The sequence below is a fragment of the Lepisma saccharinum genome, chromosome 6, assembly GCF_977018435.1.
Source record: "Lepisma saccharinum chromosome 6, izLepSacc3.1, whole genome shotgun sequence".
In the NCBI taxonomy this organism is placed as follows: Eukaryota; Metazoa; Arthropoda; class Insecta; order Zygentoma; family Lepismatidae; genus Lepisma; species Lepisma saccharinum.
The window spans coordinates 93,474,270-93,498,655 of NC_139234.1; the positions used below are offsets into that span (position 1 = coordinate 93,474,270).

General features: G+C 39.9%; 1 protein-coding gene across 9 annotated transcripts in view; it reads left to right on the plus strand.

Annotated features, from left to right (window-relative positions):
• kmr (pleckstrin homology domain-containing family A member kramer) overlaps positions 1 to 24,386 on the plus strand; it is a 291,215-nt gene that overhangs the window by 54,275 nt on the left and 212,554 nt on the right. For 8 of the 9 annotated variants that reach the window (XM_083124233.1, XM_083124241.1, XM_083124238.1 and 5 more), the window contains exon 2: positions 3,004 to 3,072. In XM_083124233.1, the coding sequence (XP_082980359.1) occupies positions 3,004 to 3,072 (69 nt within the window). Of the gene's footprint in view, positions 1 to 3,003; positions 3,073 to 18,370; positions 18,593 to 24,386 lie in introns of those variants that run through there. The other variant, XM_083124239.1, reaches the window with a different exon arrangement.

Sequence of the window (24,386 nt, forward strand, 5' to 3'; positions counted from 1 at the left end):
CCGAGGGGATTTTCTCACACGTCGTTACGTGATGGAATTCTCTCGTTTCACTTCAACTTTGTTCAGCGGACTTTTCATCTTTCTCGAAATTCTGTGAATCGCAATCGCAGTGGTTGTCAAAGGTCCAGGAACGCAGAAATTCTAACGGGTTGTTCTTTTTCCGCAACAGGACCGGAACCTTCTTTCTCGCACAATTATAATTCGCTCCAAGTTGCGTATTGTTTCATTTCAATACGGAACTTGGAATAATAATAATAACCCTTGGCTCTACAGCCCTGGAAGGGTCTCGGCATATCTCTCGACTGCCAGTCTCTTTCTTGAACTGGTAATGGGGTGACGTGGGGTCAGCACGTCGAACCCTCGGTCGTTGTAGGAGATTTCCCAGACCGGGTTATGCTACTCGTAGCTCCCCAATTTCCTCACGATAGTGGGTTGCCACCGGTCCTATACACAGGCCGAGAACCCAGCCGGACTCGAACCCGTGCCGTCCCGCAGTCTGAGTCCAAAGCACAGCACCTTGGACCGCACGGCCACGGAGGAGGACGTACGGAACTTGGACCGTATTTAAATTGATCCGGGCAAAAAGGTTCCTGGACCGAATTGAAATACTTTCAGATAAAAAGGTTCTTTGCGGTTTAGGACCCATTTATGCTTGCTGATTTTCTCTCCTGGACCGGAATTGAATTGCTGGACCTTTAACAACCCTGTTTTTTACCTCCGTAGTTAATAAATAGCACACATACATTTTCATGAAATTTAAAAAAATGCGTCGGGAAAGTACGGTATATTTAGAATTTGTGGCTGAAAACGTAGCGAGGGACTGTTATCCGGATTGCTCCGCCTAATTTTTATTGTAGACCAGTGCTCGAAGTGAGGAGGGATAATTTTCGCAAAGCATTTATTTATTTACTTATTTATTTACGGCTTGATGACGTTAAGGCATCAATGCCTTCTCGTCCACTTAACCATTAATTACAGTGTCCATTATTTTTTACTAATACAATAAAAACTTAGCTGAAGAGTAAAATTAGAAATAAAAGCAATACAGTTTTTTATACGTGGACACACACGCATTCACCCACACACACACACCATCACATACATACTTATAGAGTAAGCAAATTACGTGAGCTAAAACCCTTATGCATTGTTTTCTGGGAATTCATTGTAGGTCCAATTGTTTATCATGTGTGATTTTATTTGTCTTTTGATTGTTACAAACATCAACCGAGTTGCCTGCTTGTCACGATGTTAAACCATTGGATGATTCCCCAGCTAACCTCAAGGCTCGACTAACACCTCCTCCCCAGTTAACATTTCGAAACAAATGGAAAACTACCAGAATTCGTAAATACATATTATAATAATAATCCTATAGCGTAACAGCCCAATATTGGGCCAAGGCTTACCTACCGACTGCTGGCCTCCCTCCCACGCGAGCCACCAAGGGGGCGTGGAGATCTGCAGCCAGACTAGGGGGACGGGTGGTCGGCCCTACCAACCCCCAGCCGATGTAGGACTTCGCGACCGGATTACGCTCACTCACTCGGAGCTCCCCAATTTCCTCACGATGGTGGGTTGCCACCGGCCCTATACGTAGGCCGAATAAATTCCGACCAGAGCCGGATTCGAACCTACGCCGTCCCGCAACGAACGATCTCAAGACGAGTGAACGTCTTAACCCGCTCGGCTACGGAGGAGGACTTGCTGTTTTAATGAAGTGAATTAATTATGCAAAATTCAAACTTTCTTTTTATTTTGCACAAATTTTGCACGAAACACTGTATTTTTAATTACGTAACATCTATTTTAATTTCTGATTTAATTCTTGAATATTATAAAGCAAATTTCTTGTTATTTGGTACATACAATCGGAGAAGAATATTTACCAATATTCATCAATATTTTTAACAAATTTTAATTATTGCCATTTTCAAGTATCGTTATCGGTGGGAATCGGTAAGATTATCGGTATCGCTTCAAAGTGGTATCGGCTCAGCCATAAATAAAAGCGTAACTGTTTTACAAACATTGAAATTTCGGAAATATGGTATATTGGAAACGGAATGGATGCTTTTCTCTCGGAGAATAAGATATATGTACGCAAAGACATTGAGAACAAATGCGTTAAAATTCGTAGACGTGAGGGGCGGGGGTCCGTGATTTGCCATTGTCAAAAATGGGAATCGATACGTAGCATAGATTACATGATATTTTTTTTCTTCTTCATGATTTTAAGGAAACAGCTTATAATTCACTTGCTCCAGAAGGAAAGATTAATTTTAGAATCAATGTGTAAAGATTTTGTGCATATTTATGCATTTTCTGTAAACATCGTCAATTTTTCACTCCAGCAAATTACTTTAACCCTATCATACCCGGGGGTGGGGGGCTGTCAGGTCCACCACCTCCTAAAAATTTTATAAAAAGTTGAAAATTAATTACATTGTTCCCCAGGGTGTTCTGAATATTCGGTTTTATGACTATTCGGTTTTAGTTTTCTTCATAAAAAACAAATTAATGTACATAGGAGGCAAAATGCACTTGGAGGGCGTATCAGGCGCCATCTTTAATAGTGTGTACACTCCTGCTAGTGAGAGTGTACAATTGGTTGGTGATGATATTTTTTGTAATTAGTATTATTAATAAACACCTGTCCGTGTATAAACAGCATTAATAAAAAAAAATGTTTATTGTGAGTTTTAGCGAATGGTAAAATATGGGTGTGACACTCCTGCAATTATTGGTTATTATTTTTTATTATTGATGGTAATTTTTGTAATCATTATAATTAATAAATAACTAAACTTCTATAAACAAGAAAGCAAGAAGCAATTCAAAAACAAAATTGTTTCTTGAATTTTTTAGTGATTTAAAAAGGTGTGGGTAAGCTAGGTTTAAGAGGTTAGTTAATAGTAACGAAGGAGTTTGGAAAGAATCAACCTCCTTCACTTGTGCATGGATAAATGAAATTATAATAATACTAATGCTTTAATTTTCCAGCCACAGGGCGGAGGAAGCTGCGCGAGCCTCAACGGCGTCTTCTACCCCCGACACCAAACAAAGTGGCAGGTACGTTGGCGTTTCTTGTGCGCTTGCATTTATAATTTTACTTACCTTGAATAGTAAGTGCTAAATATGTAAGTACATATTTACTGTCGGATTAAAAATTATAGATACTCGAGTCAGACGCACAACCACGAATTTTTGTCTGGGGGGGGCAAGTACCAGGATAAACATACCAATAAAAAATAAAAATAATAATAATAATCAAAATTATAAAATAATGTTAATAATAATAATGTTAATAATAGTAATGTTATTATAACTATTATTATTGTTATTGTTATTATTGATTTGATTTATTTTACTTCGCTTCTTGTGGCATTTTTGCTAATTTGCGAAGATGGGGATGAGTGATCATACGTATAATGAAATTGATGAATGGACACTCGCAAACATCCATGCCCAAGCCGGGATTCGAACCCGGGACCAACATTATTATAATAATTATTATTAGTAGTAGTACCAAAATCGTTATTACCCTCGTAAATTATGCAAAAAGGAGGTAGAAGTTGGTGCTAAAACATTTGTGTTCGAACAAACGATTTGAATTATTTTTTCAACACGTTCAGTTTCACATTAATAATGGAAAACAAGCACAAACTCAAAAAAATTTTGAGACAGAAAATGCTTGATAAATGCATTCCAAAATTTCAAGTTGGGGGCAGTAATTGCCTCCTGCAGGTATACTTGGCCGTCAATGTTTGCCCCCCTAGAACTCATTCCGTCCAAGGTTGAGGGGCAATGCCCCCTGTCCCCCTGTGGTTGCGCCACCGACTCGAGTTTAATTAACCAGTTGACCGCACACATTGACTCGCAGTGACAGCCTGCAGTTTCCACGTTCCACGTACGTACATCTTTACTCTGTTGAATAAAAATCTGTATAAAATCGGTTTCGCTGTATGAATGTGACAATGTTAATGAATTTTAAAAACAGATGCAAAGAACTTCAAAACAAGACCAATATTGTATTTGTAAGACTACCCAATACTAAGAAAAAGTTGTTTCGCAAAATTTATAAGAACTGTTTTTTGACAAACTTAAAAATCTGAAAAATTCAGAATTGTGTTTAAAACCTTTCTGCCTGCACTACTGTACTAAAATTTCATTACAACCCGTTTTTTATTTATAGGATTTCAAAGTCTATAGTCTAAATATTCTAATAGTATAAATTTAGAGTCTTTTGTAAAACTAAAAGAAAACTTGCACTTTTTTGTTCTCAGGACGATAAAAAAATCGAAGGCATACTCGAAAAAGGAATGGTTAGCATACATGAACGCAGAATTGAAGAAGCTAATTTTTGATGTATCTCGTTTTTATGCAGGTCTACTGGTTAATATTTCACTGGGAGTCCAAACTCGAGGATATAATTTTTAATCCGACAGTAGTTACTTTCACCAAAATATGGAGTTAAAATTGTAAAGAATTACCTTTTTAATAATATAAGACGCTACACGAGCTACGTCAAATACAGTCACGGCATTGTAACTATGTATTACCGTGACTTTCTTGAAGAGAAACCGTACGTGTGCCAGAAAATCGTTGCTTCCGGCGCTGCTGTTGGGGACACAACTATAGTAGCGAGGGTGAGGTTAGCAATGGGCTGCTCGACTTGGGACTCTCTTCCAACGTTGCCAAAATAACGTTTGTAACAACCAGGAGCCGATGCTTCGGCCCTCGTTCTCTATTGTTGACAACAATAACTTTACAATAGCAAAAGCAAACAGTTAAGAGGTGTAAAGAAAAAATAACATTTTTCGGATGACAGAAAACTTGTAATGAACGCAATTGGAGAGTATAAAAAAGGTCATAAACTTTCGTTTGTTTAACGTCGCTTCGGACTTTGTCGGTTATTCGCAAGAAATTCACCCAACTCTTTCGGTCATTGCGCGAATATGGAGTGGAGTGTATATGGAGAGAAATGTCCTGAAATATGGAAATAATATGTAAAAAATAACTAAAATATGTAAAACATGAGCCGTAACGTAATATATGAAAAAAACTGAATTTTTCGAGTCTTCATGCCATGATGCGCAAAGATAATACAAAAGAAAAACTGATTACAGCTTCATACATAAATATGTATTCACATATAAATCCGTTCCCTGCTTATTACTTATGAATTTTTCTTATTTTTGTGTCGCTTTCCTATCACTGCCACGGCGAGGATGAAGAATCGTGACGAGATGAAATTCACGAAGAGACTTTCCAATGGAACACACTTACCCATGCCTGGGCTCGAACTCCGATCCTTCAGGGAGAGGTAGTGAGTCGATCAGTCAACGCGTCGAAAGCTTGGAATCCTTTCCTCAACTCACCTGTTCGAAAGCCCGAGAGAATATTTTCGTCTCTCATTACAGTTTGCTTTCCCCAACTGATTATCACTCTCGGCCTTGTCTCCAAGGAATGGTCGGTAACATTTACCAATCCTCCCACTCTCTTTAAGAAGCTACCATCACCATCATTACCATAATCTTGAACTGCTACAGTAGAGATTACCAGGTTCATTGTGAAAGTACATATTTAGCGTGACCTGTGGCAGAAGACGCTCATGGATGATCCAGTAACGGAACGGGGATTGATTTCCAGTAATACTGGGGAGTTGCCTAATTGTCTCTGTGACTTTGACGATTTAGTGTTCTGGTATCGTATCACCGAAACCAAAATATTCTCAGAGTTTTGGAGCTTACCCGAGGGGGTGGGGGGGATGCCCTCCTGTCAGGCCCACCACTGCTGTTTTGTCGATTTTTCAACTGTGAAAATTTTCATAAAAATTAAAATTAAATACATTGTTCCCTAGGGTGTTCTCAATATTTTTGTACGATGGTGTAGTGGTGGCGTCGTCGCCTTGTAATCAAGGTTCGATACCCGGTGGAACTACATAGTGATTCGGATGTCGGATAACACTTTAAACTGTAGGCGCAGTTCCGATTAGCCTTACTGTACATAAACCTGAACTTAAAACATCAATCAATCAATATTTCTGTATTGCTTTGGTTCATAAAAACATATACGAATGCAAATATTAGGCAAAATGCACGTGGTGGGCCTATTAGGTGCCATCTTTGCATGCCTGTTATTCGAAACACTAATGCCAGTGACAGGTCGTTGGTAATGATGGTAATTTTTAAAATTATTATAATTAATAAACGACTGCCTTTCTATAAACAAAAAATGATTAATACAAATATATGTTTTTGTGTGAGTTTCAGCAAATAGTAAAATATGTGTGACACTCATGCAATATATTTTTTTATTAATTACTTTAATTTTTGTAATTATTATAATTAGTAAATAACTCCACATACTGTATATAATGAACAAAGCAATTAGTGATTCAATAAGAAAATGGTTTCTTGAATTTTTGTGATAAATAGAAGTGTGGGCCTGTGACCTCCCCCTCCCTCAGGTTAGTAAGTTTCTCGTACGGCACGGTTAAACCCTGCAATAATGCTCTGTCTCTGATCTTGATTTCTGCAAAATAGTTACCAAGCTATGTCCTTAGCAGATTTCATTACATTATGACCAGTAGTTTGATTTTTATAAGCGAAAATCAGGAACCGAGAGCGACTGAATCACCCTGTATAACTTCCCCCTAACCTAAGTGCTCAATTTATTGAGTGTTGATGACTGCAGATTATTTATGAATATTACTTCAGTCCATCCAAGAACATCTCCAACACATTGAACGCGGGTGCCGAGATTGGAATCTGAAATTAAATTGTTTCCATGAGGTTCACTCTCACATCATTTTTTATAGCACCGTCCTATAAACTTTGCAAGCAGAATGTTGTTTGTGCAGCAGTACAAATATCTTGGATTGAGTTTTGACAGCAAATTTACCTTCAACCATCATATTTACGTAACTTCTAAAGTCATGAAAACTCTTGCATTAATGTACAGATATCACCAGTGCCGGATCTACAAGCCGCAAAACCCCGCAGTGCGGGGGGGGGGGGGCGGACACGAGGAAGCCTTTAGGGGGCCCTCGGCCATTGACATAGTAGAGGGTTCGCGTATGTAAAAAAAAACAACAAAAAAACATAGTTACTCAGGGGTACAGAAACGATTACAATATATAAAGGTAAAGGTAAGGGCATGCGATACAGTTTCCACGGGACTCCTCCCAAGCTCTTCCGTCCGTGGCAGTGTGCCAACTTAGCTCTCTTGTAACCAGATCTGGCTCTTTCGTGCACTCGTTCGGCTGTGAACTGGGACGCCCAACCCCGTGCCCCACTATGATGCTATCACTGGTTCCGGCCTACATAGACCAACGTTTGTCATAATTATACATTTTGCACGTGACATGATATTGTTAAAAAAATATTGGCTGCGTCGCCCCACTCCCTCTTATCACCCCACCTACTTTTTTGTAGCGCCCTGTTTGACGTGAAATTGACATAATATTGTTATCAGGGAATTCTTTATTTTCGATTTCACACGACCATCGGTGGATTATTGAGATGTGCGATGCCGCCGGATCTAGATGTTGAAAACTAATTGATTATTGTTGTTGATGAATTCAGTTGGTGTTTTAAGTCCACTTTATGCGCAGTAAGGCTAATCGGGACTGGACCTACAGTTTAAAGTGGGATCCGAACCACTATGTGCCTCCACCGGGTATCGAACCCGGGACCCCTTGATTACAAGCCGGCGACGCTACCTGTTGAAAACTAAGAATGAATTTTGTCATGAATTTAGAGTTAACGATAATAGCAGTGCTCCCACCCCTTTGACAACTAATATTACCCTAGGAGGCACTTTATCCAGTCTTCATAAATCTAGCTCCTTGAAGTCATTCTTAACTCCATTTAAGGTGAAATTTAGTTATTTTATGCGCATCAGGTTTGGCAACACTGAAAGGAAGTAAGGAGAAAAGCATTGATCTTATGGGAGTATCATTTCATACGTTCTCCTGGGAATATGAAACTTCCGATGGAATAGAAAAATATATCAACGGGAAGAGGGCAGTTTGAAGATGGATTTCACGAGCGGAAAAGTCGAAACTTCCATTTGATTAGTCGTAACTTCATGTTGAAGTTATTCCCCATAAGGAATACATGGGATTCCGAAAATTCTTATTCATCATATTTTTCAAACATCGCGTCTAGCGTAATAATCAACATGAAAAGACGCTTCCACTTGCAACATGGAAATAAATTCATACTCTTGGATACACCCAGGTTTTTTTTTAGTAGCAGTGCCCATTCGGCCGATATTGAAATAAATGCACAATTGGTGCGTAACTGTATCTCCTCCCCTTAACGTTCCCTGTGCATATACCACCGTGCCATGAAGGTACAATTTGATTTGAGGCTGGGTGGACCCTAGAGCCGCTTTATGTGGGGACAAAGTCGGAAAAATTCAGACCTCAGATCACCTTACCGTCTCCCGCGTGGCAATCAGACTAGAATCAAATTTGGCTAGAATTTCACGAAACATGCAGTGGTGAAGGTTTCTTCAACCTATCTGTAATCAGGAAAATGTTATGGCTGCATGATTGTAACAAATGTATCATTTTCCAGGTGTGAGATAACAGTGTCATACATATATATATTACATCACCACGGGCGCCGCAACCATGGGGGGTCAAGGCCCTGGACCCTTCCAGTTCTCGTTTGCCCCCCCCCCTAAAGGGAGCTCAATTTATAACTTTCAACATATTACATAACTTTTGCACACAGAAACTTCGCATACAACAGGTGCGAAATTACGCAGGATTCTGCTCTGAAATGGGCAGAATCAATTATGTGGGACTATCACTTGGTTTGGTCCTCCTCCGTAGCCGAGCGGGTTAAGGCGTTCACTCGTCTTGAGATCGTTCGTTGCGGGACGGCGTAGGTTCGAATCCGGTTCTGGTCGGAATTTATTCGGCCTACGTATAGGGCCGGTGGCAACCCACCATTGTGAGGAAATTGGGGAGCTCCGAGTGAGTGAGCGTAATCCGGTCGCGAAGTCCTACAACGGCTGGGGTTGGTCGGGCCGACCACCCATCCCCCTAGTCTGGCCGCAGATCTCAACCCCCCCTTAGTGGTTCGCGTGGGATGGAGGCCAGTATTGGGCTGTTGTGCTATTGGATTATATTATCACTCGGTTTGAGTGTCTTTCTTGTTCTTGTGCATTTACTAATTCAGTATTTCCTTTTTCAAATCGACAATGAATTATGGAAATCGCATGGTATATTGCGAATGAATATGTTATATGTCAGAGACTAGAGGAAGAAGCATGGGAATGCTGTAGTCTTCACTTGTTTCCCTTGGGAAAAGTGAGGCAGAAGTTGAAAATATTATGTTTTCAATATGCCACTGTTTCATATAATCAGGATTAGTATTCGTTTTTACTTGTACCTGTAAATATGTGTGTGCTACTTCACACTGCATTGATGTGGCTGAAAGTTGCAGTATTACATATTTATACCAGTACTTAACCAACGTTTAAAACAATACGTGTATGTGTGTGTATGGAGGAGCGGACTAAGGGCCGGGCGACCAAAGCGAATGCCCGGTACGGTGCCAGACCGGACCGTCCCGATTTAGTAGAGCAAAATCCTTATTTCTGATTAAATGTGGATATTTGTTTTATAAAGATTTGGATTTGTATAGGAAAAATTGATTGAAGTTACTTCTCAATGACAAATGTATATTGCTAAACCATGTAGCAATTTATACTATTTTGATATCAACCTACAATATCGGCGTTCTTTGAATTTAAGGCATTAAAAACACACGGCTATTATTTATCGTCGTTTAAACCGTAAATACATATACATCACGGTCATGTTTTGTATTAGCCGAAGGTGAAAAGTAGTGAGGGTAGAAAGTTGAGGCGGGGGGTGACAGGGTCGACAGTTGGGGTGTCGGAATTCGACCTCGCCTGGATGAAAATTTTATCTTGGGCCTTCCTTTTTATGTAAATCTGTGTGAAGATCCTATAAAGGATGGTAGGAATAAGTATTATAAACGGAATATGATAATCAAATTCTTAGACAAAAGTTACATGTAAAGAATTATGTTGTATAATTACATATTACAATTTTTCAAAGTTTAACTCAAGTGCATTGGGTCCCAACTTTTAAAAAAGAATAAACTTTGCGCCCCCCCAAACAGAAAGAAATCAGTATGTATGCTTTACTTAGCTTTGTACCTCCCCCCTAATCACATCATCCCATTCCCATTTAGAAGTTTGAGTTGAATTCAACATAGCGGCCACCAATATGACGGACGTCCGCTTGGAACAAACCAATGCGGTTCCCCCTAAGCCTAAACTGTTTCTATCATGTACCCAGAATAATTCCTTTACTCTTTTTAGAGAGTATAGAGAAGCCTAATCTTGTAGGCTATTGTATGTGACTTTGACAACATGAGATCAAGAGTTACGCACACACTATATATATATATATATATATATATATATATATAATATGTGTGTGGTGTGTAAAAGTAGGTAGCTAAAGGGGGGGCCTTTGGTAATATTTTGCGGGGGGGCCCAAGATTTGTAGATCCGGTGTCCTAAAACCATACCGGCCAAAGAACGAACTTCAGGAAACAGACTTTTCGCCTTTAGTTGTGGGAGTTTCAGGGGAAGGGGGGGGGGAGCGGTGTTGCTGCACGCCTGATTTTTGTACAGTCATACACGACACCTCTTCCTGTCAACATGCCCCCTTTGCTCGCATTTCAGGGATAGGCAGGGAATCGGATACCCATTCGCTTGCTACGCGGCGGCAACCATTAGGCTTCGCCGTGCTTGCCCTTCTCGAGGGTGTCACCTCTTTCGAAAACGACTCGAAACGAAAAATTTGGCAACGCAGATTACCACGAGAATTTCCCTTCACCATGGCAACTGGACCAAGCCTATTTGTTCAGCGGTTCATGTGATATTCTCTGGCTTTCGACGGAAAAGACAAAAATAGAATTTTGAAGTTTGTTCTTTCGCCGAACAGGCTTTAGCCTACTTCACGACGTGCGCTTTACCCATTCTTGAGTTTGGTCAGTTACTTGTGCAAACAATATAAAAAGAGCAAAGTAGTAAATTTCTTCATTAGGATAGCTAAACTTAGATTCCCGGCCCTTGTAAACCTTTGCAAACAAGAAATGCTATTTCTCTTCGCCGTCAAGTTTCAGATTTCTATTCAGAATCGTTAATGGAGAGCTTTTCACTAGTGAACTCTTGCCACGGGTTCCACGTACCAATAGCAAACAACTTGCTTTGCACAAAAGCTCCTTAGAACACAGGTCACCTCTTTATAGTCTGCAGACACTCTACAATTCATTAAATGATGCTGTCTCAAAGAAAGACTTCAGAAAGCAGCTGAAGAACTGATAATATTAGTTTTTACCCTTTATGCTATTGTTATTGTCTTCATTTGGTGTATGTGTGCGTGCCTATTATTACGTTATTTTTATTTATACCTAAAATTGATTTATTAACCAGACGCCAAGTTCGAGTCTTGGTTATGTCAACTTCCAATAGATATAGGAAATATAGAATAACAAAATATACTCTAGGGCAGTGGTTCCCAAAGTGTGCGCCGCGGCGCTGGCTGGCTTACAGGGGCGCCGCGAAATATTCCAATATTTATTGGATATTGATATGATTGTTTCAAATATATGCTTATCTAGTACTTTTCACACATAAAATGTTTCTGAACTTGAAATATATGTGCATTTTTAAACTTAAGGCAAGCAACCTAACCACACTATCTCAGCGTTGCAAGTGTTAGGTCTACATTCTGACTTGGGGCAGCGGAAAGATCTTGAAACACTAAGGGCGCCGTGAAACGAAAAACTTTGAGAACCCCTGCTCGTGGGTAATTTCGTACTTTTCAATATATGTGCATTCCTGTGAATTTCGTGTAACGTCCTTGAAATTCCTATAATTTTATTTTGCCCACCACGTATTTAGAGGAAGGAGCTCCGTCAGTCCCACTTGGACACACCCCCATTCTTGATGTAGGTGCGGTAATCTGTATGGGTCGCAAGGCAGGAAGGAGGATACAGGAACGAGGCAAAAGCATGTGGCAGAAGAATTGCAAAGGAATTTCCTGTTCCATTTGGCGTTGATCTTGGTCACGTTGGCCGCCCGCACCTAGCGTATTGGTTTTCATGATCCGCTTAGATTGAATCTCTCGGACCTGGAACGTCGCCAGCGACACGGACACGTATTTGGCGGGAGCCAGAGGAGCTACTCGGAAGGTGGCACAGATGGATGCTTCTCGACATCAAAAGCTGTTTTTCCTTTTGTATGTTAAATGCCCTTTTCGACATCTCACGTATCAATTGTTTTCTTTCGACACGAGGCATAAAAGATAATTAGTACCTCCAAATTATACCGAATTCTTGGTTGGCCCATGCACTAATTGGGATATGTAACGCTACTGTTCGGAGCCGCAGAGAGACACTTGTTTTCAAAAGTTGTGTTACTCACTAGATATGACATTAATTACGTACTTTCCAACAACTCTCCATTGTTTACCTCTTCATGTAGTGAGTTCTATACCTGCCGCCCCAATTTTTCGAGAAACGTCCTCAAAATTTTCACTGATGTCTCATTTGTGATCGTTTTGGCATCAGATTTATTGTTAGGACCACCTAAGAACAGTCTTACACCCACATTCATTTGATTTTTGTTATTTAGCGTAGCTTTCCTCCACTATTGGCTAATCGCAACTATTTGGATGAGTGATGATATGATGAAATTTATGCTGGGATAATCGCAAATGTGACCGCAATGTCCAGGCCGGGATTCGAATCTAGGGTCCCCGGAGTTGTGCGCTTTCACGGAGATTGGAACACTCACATTGAAAATTGCTAATATAATTTCATATTCGTGCACCATTATCGCAGTGCCGTAACATTTAGAATTTGTGAATTTATACTGTGAGTGTCAGTGTGTGTGTGTGTACATAAGTGATTCTTTCTATTTTTCCCTGGCGACTTTTTGAGTGGTCGTACAACATTGCATACAAACTAACACAAAATTCTCACTGACATGCAAATCAGGAAAATCAGTCTATGAGTGAAAAAGCAAGAGAGTAACCAGGACATTTAAAAAAAAACACTCAGAAAGTCATTGAATATCATTGCCTTGAAATCGCAACGATTTGGGAATGAAAATAAATTTCCCGTGAACCACCTACTTGATGGAAGATATTCTTCATAAATGTTTTTGTAATTTATTTTTGTTCAGATTTTTAACAGTTACGTATGAACTTGTTTCTGTTGAATAGCAAATATAGTTTAACACTTAAAAATAGTTTATTTGCGAGTCAAAGTACCACATAATTGTCTGAACATGTATTTCAAATTTGTGCGGAAAACTTGGAGAAACCATGGAAATTGTTCGACAAAATAGGAATTCATTTGTTATTTAATGTCACATTTTTTCTACTTTTGGATAATCGTAACGATGAGGAGGACTGATGATATGATGAAATTAATGAAAGGATATTCAAGAACACCCATTCTCAGGCTAGGATTTGAACCCCCAACCGTACAAACCACTTCACCACGGAGGTCGGCTATAATGTAGCATGAAATTAAAGTGTTGATAGTAACATTTTGGTTGCATGAAAATATTTTAATTCGTAAACACTGGTACTGAACTTGTAACGACCTCCATGTTAGTCAAATTTCAGTCGTATATTGGAATATATCTTATTTGTATGCTTTCAAGTTAATAACTTGCATCAAATTATTTATACTTCATTGTTTTCATAATTCATGTATAATTTATGTTTTATCTTATGTTATTATATTATTCACGTATTTTTGAAACATTAATTCATATTTTATAGGCTAATAATTATCCTAAATAGTATATGCAACGTTATCATTATTTGTCAAATCCAAGATTATTACGCTTATGTTGTTGTTTAAGCACATGTTGAATACATTTTTACCTAATACCGATATTTCTCAACAATAGACAAGTTTAAAGTAATTTAGTCTTCCTTATAAATCCGTAAACTAAATCTTTATTTAATCATTTTATGTGCAAGGGCAAATATGAATTATGTTATAAAATCAGTTTCTTTATTTCTACAAAGTTTAATATTATAACATTATAGCAATGCAATTCTCTCTCGCTTTCAATAATTTAACGTTATCCTATTGGCTGTTTATTTTAGGAGTGGGGAATGACGCTACCTGTATATGGCGGCGTCAAAAGTTCCGCGTTGGCATTCTCAATTGTTGCCAACCACAATTAAGCTTACTGACGCTATTTAGCATTTATCTGTCATATAAATTATCAGTTTTTCTTGTGTTATGAGTTGCTAGCATTGTAAGAAAGAATCGCGCCTGAGGTTAAAGCGGTGCGCGAGGTGATAAATAAGTTACTCATCACTGCCTAGAAGCGAGCAGGACCCAGCACATTATATTTTTGGCTTGTGCGAATAAGTATGTACGCGCGCGAACCTTGATTAACGTTTTTGGACTTTTTAATTTTAAAATATTTGAATTTTATTTACGGTGACGTGTTGCAATTCGGTGGTCACCGGGGATCGTGTTAATCCCGATCCCTGGGTGAGAACTCGTGCTTTCAAATGACCAGCTGGAGCAAGGAGCAGAGTGTTGCCAATTCGTGACTCCATACAATGGAGTTGCGATTGTGGTGGCACGTTGCAAACTAAGCATTGATAGAAGTAATTTTGATGGACTCCTTTCCTCCCAGGCCCGTAGCCAGGCACTGCCGTCAACCCCTTGACATTAGGTAAGACTATTTTGTATAGTTTGTTTTCAGTGGTGTGAAAATGTAGGCAGCAGATATTATTTTGCTCACAACTTAATGAAGCATAAATTCACAGAACATGAACAGCCGCTATTACATTCGTTCATTTTGTTTTTGAGCAGAAGTCTAAAGCCCGAATCACACGGAACTGGAACTCCAGTAGAAATGTCCTATTTGGCGCTGGACTGGCTACCATCTGCTAGTTTTCGCCTAACACGATACTTGTTGCCGAAATTTAAAAAAAAAGAAAAGTATGGACTAGAGATTGGCTCGAAATAATCATACATACTGAACAAGCTTTTTAACGAACTCTTGAATGCATACACGAGATCGCAGGATTCATAAAAAAAAAAAATGTTCAACTAAATATATCAAACATTCAGTACACTTGTAGGATAAGGATTCTCATTATTAGCTAATCAATTTGTCACGTACAAATCTCTTAGCTTTGCTATTGAACTGAACAGAATGCGAATCATCTCTCTTATTTTCTCTTTTATCGAGAAGCGAAAAAACAATACAAACCAACCCTCGGCAACCACAGACAAGAAATCTTTCCTTCGGCAAACTCACAGATTATCTTCACATGGGCAAACTTCGCTCTGATTGGCTATTCCACAGAATCCGGTGAGGAAAACCAGTAGCAATTAGAACATGGTCTATTCTTGGATAATAAACCTTTTCGAGCAAGGCCTCATTTTCAGGTAGACATGGTCTATTCCTCTAAACCAGTCAAACAGCTAGCCAGGCAGCCATCACTTCCGGTCAGATAGCCAGTTCAGCGCAAACTAACTGGAAATCCAGTTCCGTGTGATTCGGCCTTATACCGCGTTTGTTAGAACCTCTCCTGTTTCCCGCGTTAGCAACGCTCGACACTTTCGGTGCCAATGAGAAACAAGGAAAAAATCGTCTGCTGGGCAGCGAGGAGCGAATGGAAGCCAGAAGAGAGGCGCTTACGTAGACACTGTTGAGACGTTGCGTATTTTAATTGATTGCCTTGCTTTGACTTTCCCCAGCACGGAGAAAAGCCAGTGACCAGCTAGCGCGGGAACCGGGACAGGTTGTAACAAACATGGTATAAGTAGAGGCAAGTATTTAGAAGATTCTATAAACTTTAGAAAGTTATTCTTTATCTGTGACTTCGCTGCCTTCCGGTTACGCAGAAACCTGCGACTTTGACGTCAGCATCCACATTCCTTCCACATCTGCATCAAAGGTCAACATCTCCCAAGTTTTGCTTCGGCCGCGGGTGGAATGTACGGTAGATACTATGATTGAATATTGTTCATTTTTTTCTTGTGCGATATAACTATCTGTATCATCAAAGTAGTATGGAGTGTGTAGTAAGGGATGTCAGTAGCAGTCAATTAACACTTGACGTGATGTTTTAGATTCCATGTGAAATCAACAAGTGAAGAGGCACTTTTCTACCTCACATATTTTGATTCATTTGAAATTTGGCACACTGAAAGGGCCACCTGAGGCAGGAAAATATGCATATTTCCAGATCCATAAAGGTAAAAAAGGTAAAGTGTTCCCCTGTGCTTAGCACCACGCCATGAAGGCGTATAGGGGGTGTGGGGGTAACGCCCCACACTTTCTTGATCCGGTCGTGAGTGGGGGTGATGTGATCAGCACCACGCCCCTGACCGCCTTTACCCCCCCAGGGTTTCCCCCAGGTACCCATGTTATTCGACGCTGATTATTTCCAGATCCATATCTTTTGTATTTCCCAAATTACAGTGTTGCAAACTGTGCGATTTTGACAACTTTTTACAACATCTTGTTAACTTTAAAGTACAATATTTCGGCAACCAGTGCACCCCAGGGGTGATTCGGACGTACATAAATTAACGTACATAAATTTGATGTTTAAATTCCAGTTTATTATCAATACAAGGTGAATCAAAAGCCGGTCCCATAGGCAACTACGTTATTAGTACATAGCGAAAAATGAAAAGGGGGAAAGTTGGTGGAAGTAGGTGAGTTTCAATCTAAGTGCTTGAATTATCAACGTAGCATCATGCACCGTTCAGTATGTACACTGGTACGACCCAAATTGGTAACCAAAAATGTCACATGCTTGGCTCGGAATATTGTATGGTTGCCGAAATATTGTAATTTAAAGTTAACAAAATGCTGGAAAAAGGGTCAAAATCGCACAGTTTGCAACACTGTAATTTCGGAAATCCAAGAGATATGGATCTGCAAAGTTGCATATTTTCCTACCTCAGGTGGCTTTTTCAGCATATCAAAATTAAAATGAATCAAAATATGTAAGGTTGAGGACCTTGTTGATTTGACATGGAATGACCCTGATATAGAAAAAAAACCTAGTATTTGCATACTCGTTTTTCTAAATCTTATGGATTTAGGACATACGCATAATTTACCGTAATTTAATATTGTTAGATTTGAAAGAAATGGAATAGGTTTACAAAGTCTCCCTGATAACTCTTGAGACCCCCCTCCCCCCCCCCCCCCCCTTGGAGATCAATCCTAGCTACAGGCCTGTTTCCTCCCACAAGGTAAAAACTACCGATATTTGGATGACGTCCTTCTGGAAAATTCCTGGCGCTTCCAGATCACACGTGGCTTTCGGCGTCCACGGGGAGCGAGGGAGGGGCCTCCTAATGAGGTAATGATGAATCGATGTGAAACGGTTGTTGCGCCAGCGTATTCGGATGTTCCCGGCATCTGACCTGGGATGTTCGGTATTGACCGGCACGAAGACGCGTCGTTCGTCAGGCCGTCGTTGCCCTTGGTAACGGCCAGACCGTGCCGGATGGAATCGGCGCTTCGGAGTTACAGTCAGTGTTGCCACGTGAAGGTAAATTTACCCAGTGTTACCACTTGAAGGGGAATTTCCCTCTTGCGGGGAAATTCAGACAATTGTAAGCGAAAAGGGAAATTTGAAGTCTGACTCTACATTATTACAGACAATGTTACGTTACAGTTTCATAAACGCATTTTTTATTTTATTTATTTATTTTGCTATTTCTTCTTAGTTCTGATTCTTCGATGGCGCAGTAGTTGCCTCGTTGTCTTGTAATAAAGGAGCCCCGGCTTCGATACCCGCTGGTGGCACATAGTGATTCGGGTCCCACTTTAAACTGTAGGTCCAGTCCCGATTATCCTTACTGTGTATAGAGTGGACTTATCAATCAATCAATCAACCATCGAATCTTTTAATGTAAACCTATATCTATTTATATTTCTGTTAGGGTTATTGTACGTCGATTTTCTGCACCTTCGGATAATAGTAACGATGGGGATTAACGATTTAATAGTTTCCTAGCGAGGAAGCGATAACATTTTGTATTCATACGAACCTGGACCAACGAAAATACTTCTACTACTACTACTACTACTCCTGCTGCTATTGCTGCTGCTGCTACTACTACTACTACTACTACTACTACTACGATTATTATTATTGTGTGACTTGTTTACGTGAAGGGAAAAAATGGTCCCAAAAGGGAAATTTTGCCCCTTGGAGAGGGAAATTATGCCCTCACAGTATGGCAACACTGAGTTCCAGCCCTCGCAGCCGGGGTGAATATTCGGGGTGAACGATTAGGCGAAAGGCAACACGAAAATGCTCGCGAATGGCTTCACGGTGAAGGCCCAGTGGCCGGAAGTGTCTGTGTTGTGAAACAAAACGCAAAAAGGAAAAAAAAATGTGTGAATTCGTGTGGATTATTGCTAAATAGTTTCTACGCCATGTGTGATGGGACTGTGGAACGACCTCAGCACAAGACATGTTTTCCTGCGTGTGGCAATGCTGGTCGTGGTACACTCTGTAAGTACACGTTGCAAACTGTATGGACTTTATTATCTGGTGGCCCGATCGGGAATTGTAAATTTCTGCCAAGCATTAGTAGGAAGGCGCTCTGGGGTGAACGCTCTCAGGGAGACATCGCGTAGTGGCGGTACGTCTCCCTTCCGCTTCAGTCTCCATATTCTGTGTATATTGTTTCAAAGAGGAATGCAATGTATTATTGCAGTCGTAGAATGTTCAAGGGAAGGATTTTAAGGTACGAGGGTAAGGTTAAGGAGACTGGGTCGGCTATAGAGCGTGAGAAAATGCCGTCTGCTATGGGAATTGAATGTAGAGTGTCTCGCTGGTCCTCGTCACACCCATTACGTTGTATGTTAGGCAACTGTAGTGAAAGGGCAACGCGAGGACATTGCCGAAGACGGACGCTGTTCTCTGCCCAGGGGCGTATCCAGAAATAAAATTTGGGGAGAGTGCCCACCCCATAGGCATATGCTTTTTTTTCTTTCTTTCTTTAGTACGATTTATGCACATATAAGCTAATCGGGATTACACCTACAGTTCATAGTGGGATCCGAACCACTTTGTGTCTCTACAAGGTATCGAACCCATGACCCATTGATGCGGACGTGAAATTTTAGTTTTATTTTTCTGTAAATATCGATGTTAATTTTTTATTGCAATTCGTTGTTATTTTTCGCGGTTTAGCGCAAAATTCTGTGTTATTTTTACATAGTTTTTACGATTTCTTCTATGCTTAAGATTCTCACATTGCTTAAATTCTAGAAAATTGAGACAAAGTTTAGTTTTAATGACAAAAAAAGGTCAAAGCTTACCTTTGTGAGAAATGATCAAATTTCTTGCATTTAGGAAACTATATTATCCCATCTAAATATACAAAAAACACTAAACCATCAAACTGCAATGAGTTAAATACGGAAATCTCTTTTGAATCGAACTTTAACAAGCTGTACTCATTCCCGGGAATCTCTGGAGCAAGCGAACGAAAGCAATTCTCTGCGCAAATAGTTACTCGAGAGAGCTCGACCAATGAACGCATGAGAGGAAACGGGATTGCATAGAGGAGGGGGAAAGAGACCGACAGCAGTTACCAGCCTTTGCAGCAGTGTGTGCTGCTTCGATCCGCCCTCCCCTTCTCCAGAGATTGCCAAGATAGAGAATAGGCTAGAACTCCCTTTCCCGGGACTTCAGGGGTCGTGGGTTCGAACCCGGGACCCCTGGCGTCGTAGTGCGACGCAATTGATTATTTGAACGGTTGTGTTGCGGTTTTAACTGAAGCACTTTAAATATGGGGTTATGAGAAGGCCTTTTGTTCCGAACATACAGGTTGTCTCAAAAGTAATAGCGCAAACTGACACAAGTGAAAGTACACGATAATGTTAGAAGCAAAAAAGTCTCAGTAAACATGGGTCTGCAAACGAACCGTTTTCGAGATAATCGCGAATGTGCGCTTACAAACCGCCACTGACTTCATTGTTTGTAAACGTCGTCGTAGTTGGTAAAATGCTAATAATGTGTGCGAATTTGTGGATACAAGCCGTACCACCTCTTGGAAATGTTCTGCTTTGTAAACAAAGAGCAAACCTCGGACCGCGCAAAGAGTAAAGCACTCAGTGTTTACAAAATGCAATCAATGACGGCTTGTAACCACACATTCCCACATATTATTAGCATTTTACCAACTAGGACGACGTTTACAAACAATGAAGTCAGTGGCGGCTTGTAATCGCACATTCGCGATTATCTCGATAACGTCTCGTTTGCAGACCCATGTTTACTGAGACTTTTTTTTTCTTCTATTATCGTGTACTTTCACCTGTACTTTCACCTATGTCAGTTTTCGCTATTACTTATGAGACACCTTGTATATTACAATTTAGTCTTATTCCGGCGTCAGGGAGGAATATGAAAAGGAAACAAAACACTAAATATCCTACATTTTGAGGAACACAAATTTGCATCAAGGAAATACGTTTTTCTGCTGGAGAAAAATCGCAGGGATATTTCAGAATTTTTCAAAATAGACTCTTTTGAGAATGCCCGAAGAACTAGTGTAATTCGAAATTTTGTACCAACAATTCATTTTGAAAAAAAAACAAACTTCTAGTGAAAATGGTCTATTTTAGAGTGTTTCCTAACATTTTCTAGTAATTCTAGTTTTTATTTATTTCACATAAAGTTTCAAATAGAGTATTGAATGACCATTTTACACTGAAACACTAACAACAGGAAAACAACAACAATAATAACAACAAAACAATAGCGTACAAGATGGCACAGAGAAAACAATTAAAATTAAACATTAATTGTTAACATTTTTCTGAAACTGTGCTCTGGTAAGAATATGTGAACATTTGGAGGCAGGTTATTATATGAGCGAGGAAGCCTGTAGAAAAGAGACTGCTGTAGAAGGGAGAGCCTAGTGGTGGGATTGAGAAAGAGCTTAACGTTGTGGTTGTCCGTGTGAGGACTCGTAGATGAAATTTGTTGACCAGAAATTCGGATTTAATTTTGCCTTTCATGATTTTATGCAAGAATTTCATGCCTGGTAATTCGCGACGAGTGTGGTGGTTCGATATTTAAGACAGACGCAATATATATGTTTATTTATTGTGAAAGATTGTTTTTTACATTTTGCTTTTATTGAAGTGGTAACCCCATCCAAACGGTGACAGTAGCACTGTTTTTGGTGAACCGTGTCGTCCAATTTTATTATATTTTTGGTATAATCGAATGTATTATCTGGCGGCCAGAATATTCTTGTTAGCTGTCTCCTTTGTGTTTTGGAATTCTTCGGGAAATTCTCTTCTGACGTCAGCATTAAAATCCGCGGCAGGTGGCGTCTCCCCCGAGGCCCCCTCTTCCGCGTGTCCTCCCGAAAGTAATTCAGTTACGGGTGACGAGAATCTCGGCGGTTGGGAGTTTCGTGTGCAAAAGCCCGCGTCAGCGCCTCCAGCACCGCTCGCAGCCTCTGTGATGTCTCGCTTTGCAGACACGGTCTTCCTTTGTAACACCGTTCCTTCCAAATGCGAAATGATATCTTCGTGAAATTTCGCCCCTCCCTTCCCACGAGTCCTCCTCCTCCTAAACCAGTTTAAATGAGCCGACCTCCTTGGTGTAGTGATTATTACAACACGCTGCGACGCCAGGGCTCCGGGGTTCGAATCCCGGTATGGGTGTTCTTTTCGAGTGTCCTTCATCAATTTCATCCAACCCTTCAACATCACCCCCATCTACACCCTCACCCCTCACAACCCTACCCTTTGAACCACTCAACCCCCGATGGCGCATCAACTTCTCGCCATCGTCGTTGGCTTGTAATCAAGGGGTCCCGGGTTCGATACCCGGTGGAGGCACATAGTGGTTCGGATTCCACTTTAAACTGTAGGTCCAGTCCGATTAGCCTTACTGTGCAAAAAGTGGATTTAAAACACCAACTCTATCATTAACTGTTGTGGATTCCAAATGGTTCTCTTACCTATTTATAGCATACTCAAAATAACAACAGTTAGATAACTAAACTAGCCATAATCTAACATAAAACTTATTCAACATTAAACTACACTACTTATAGTTTAACTAATTACTAAATCCACTAAAGTCTTTAAATAAATAAACAATGTTTTGCAAAAAACCTATTCCGATCACCAAAACGGGTCAATAGCGAGGCTGGGCTGTGAGGGTGGGGGAGGGCAAGTCCGGATCGTGAGGGTAAGGGAGGTTTCTGTGCTCCGTTGGCGCCACTTAAATGACACCTTGCATACTTATATCACACACAAAAAAAAATCTGTATAATATACATTCATTTGGGTATACCCTGTAAATTTGAAGTTTACTTCTCTGAGGCTGTGCGGTCTAAGGCGCTGTGCTTTGGGCTCCGACTGCGGGACGGGATGGCTTCGAGTTCGCCTGCGTCTCTGGGTTCTCGGCCTGTATATAAGGCCGGTGACAACCCACCATCGTGAGGAAATTTGGGAGCTACGAGTGAGTAGCGTAACCCGGTCGCCGATATCTCCTATAACGGCTGGGTATTCGACGTGCTGACCACACGTCACCCCATTACCGACTGAAGATCTCCACACCTGCAGGTAGGATTGTGGGAGGGAGACTGGCAGTCGGGAGATAGACCAAGGCCCTTACGGCGACGGATTATTATTATTATTAATGTATGCATAGAATAGTCTACTTTTTAATTTTATTTTTCTTATTGTATTTACATTAAATTGAAAGTAAACATGAAGAGGAAGAGAATAAAAGAGGCGGCAGAACCGTTAAATTCAGGAAACTGACGTCCTGGTTTATTTAAAGGCCGAGTCTGCTGCCACGCACGTGTCAGCAGTAAGAATAAGCGTCAAATTTGCTCCTGCCACGTAATTTGGTCTGCTAAAAGGATGTTACAAATCTTAAGAACAGATGAAGACGAGAAAAATGCAAGTTTATGATTAGTGGGGATGAATGTACAGGTAATTTAGAACCCTTTTCTTTAGAAAGCATTTAGCGATATTATTTTAATGCTAACGGAACCTAACCTAACACCTAACTACGAGAGCATTTAGGTTTATTATTAGAAGAATGCTAAGGGACCTAATCTTAAAACATTTATGTGAAAGTAATCTCTACAACTATGCTACAACTTCACAGTATGTGATACAGACGTAATTGCATACATAGCATGAAGAAATCACGATAAAACAAAGACCGAGTCTGCTGCCACGCGCATCTCTTTTGAGGCTCCAGCAGAAAAAGAACGTGGCAGCAGACACTACCTTATTTTAAGGTACCAGGATACTAAGCGCATACCCTCCAATGTATGCGGGTGGAGGTGGGCTTACTTCGGGGTTCCCCCCTCCTGATAAAAAATCATCATATTATCACTCATCATCATCATCGCTATTAGTCAAAAGTGGCAGAAAAGCGACGCTAAATATCAAAATTAAAGTCAAATCAAATCCAATTTAAATGGAAGTACTTTTACATGAGAGAAATTCAGCAAGTAACTGGAAATACATAATTTGTTTTGTAATGATAAAACATTTTTTTAAATATAATTGTTAAAGCTATGTCAGAAACAAGATAATATCATCTGTTATAATATTCAATTTACCAATAAGTATAAAAAACAGCAGAGTCGTAGCTACTACAGATCGTAAAACGTAAAGGTGAATCCCTTCCATGCGCATGGCACAGTCTCACACACTCTCCGCTTCGATTAGTAGCTGGGCGAGACAGACATCCACCCACCCGAGTTCATCCTCTACCAAGAACGTACTTAGGGGGTCCAGGTGGTCCGGACACCCCCCCCCCCTCCCCCACGAAAGACTTAGTAAGTACTAAGATGAAATAATGAAAATGATGAAATTATAAAATAAGAAATTAAATTATGAAAATTTACTTCTTGTTTAATCGAGTTTTTATTTTTATTTTCGCCGAACTTATTGCAAGGCAAGAATTATATTGGGATCATACGTCTTTGAATGATATTACAAAGAAGATTTATGCAAGGTTTATCACTAAAATATTAAAATATTAGCAGAAAGTTTATTTTTCGTCAACTGGATTTAACATCCTTTTTTTAATTTAATAAATATTTCTTTCTTTATCTATTTGACATTAAATTCCTTGCCAGGGCAGTCGTTTCTTTTACAAATTTTGCAGACTTTAACTATATGTAAGCTAGATAATAAATGTAAGCTGTTATATATCACTATTGTTATTTTGTTCTTTACCTATTCATCTAATAATATATATTAGTTCATTTGAATATTTTAATTAATACTATTTTAATTAATTTAATATA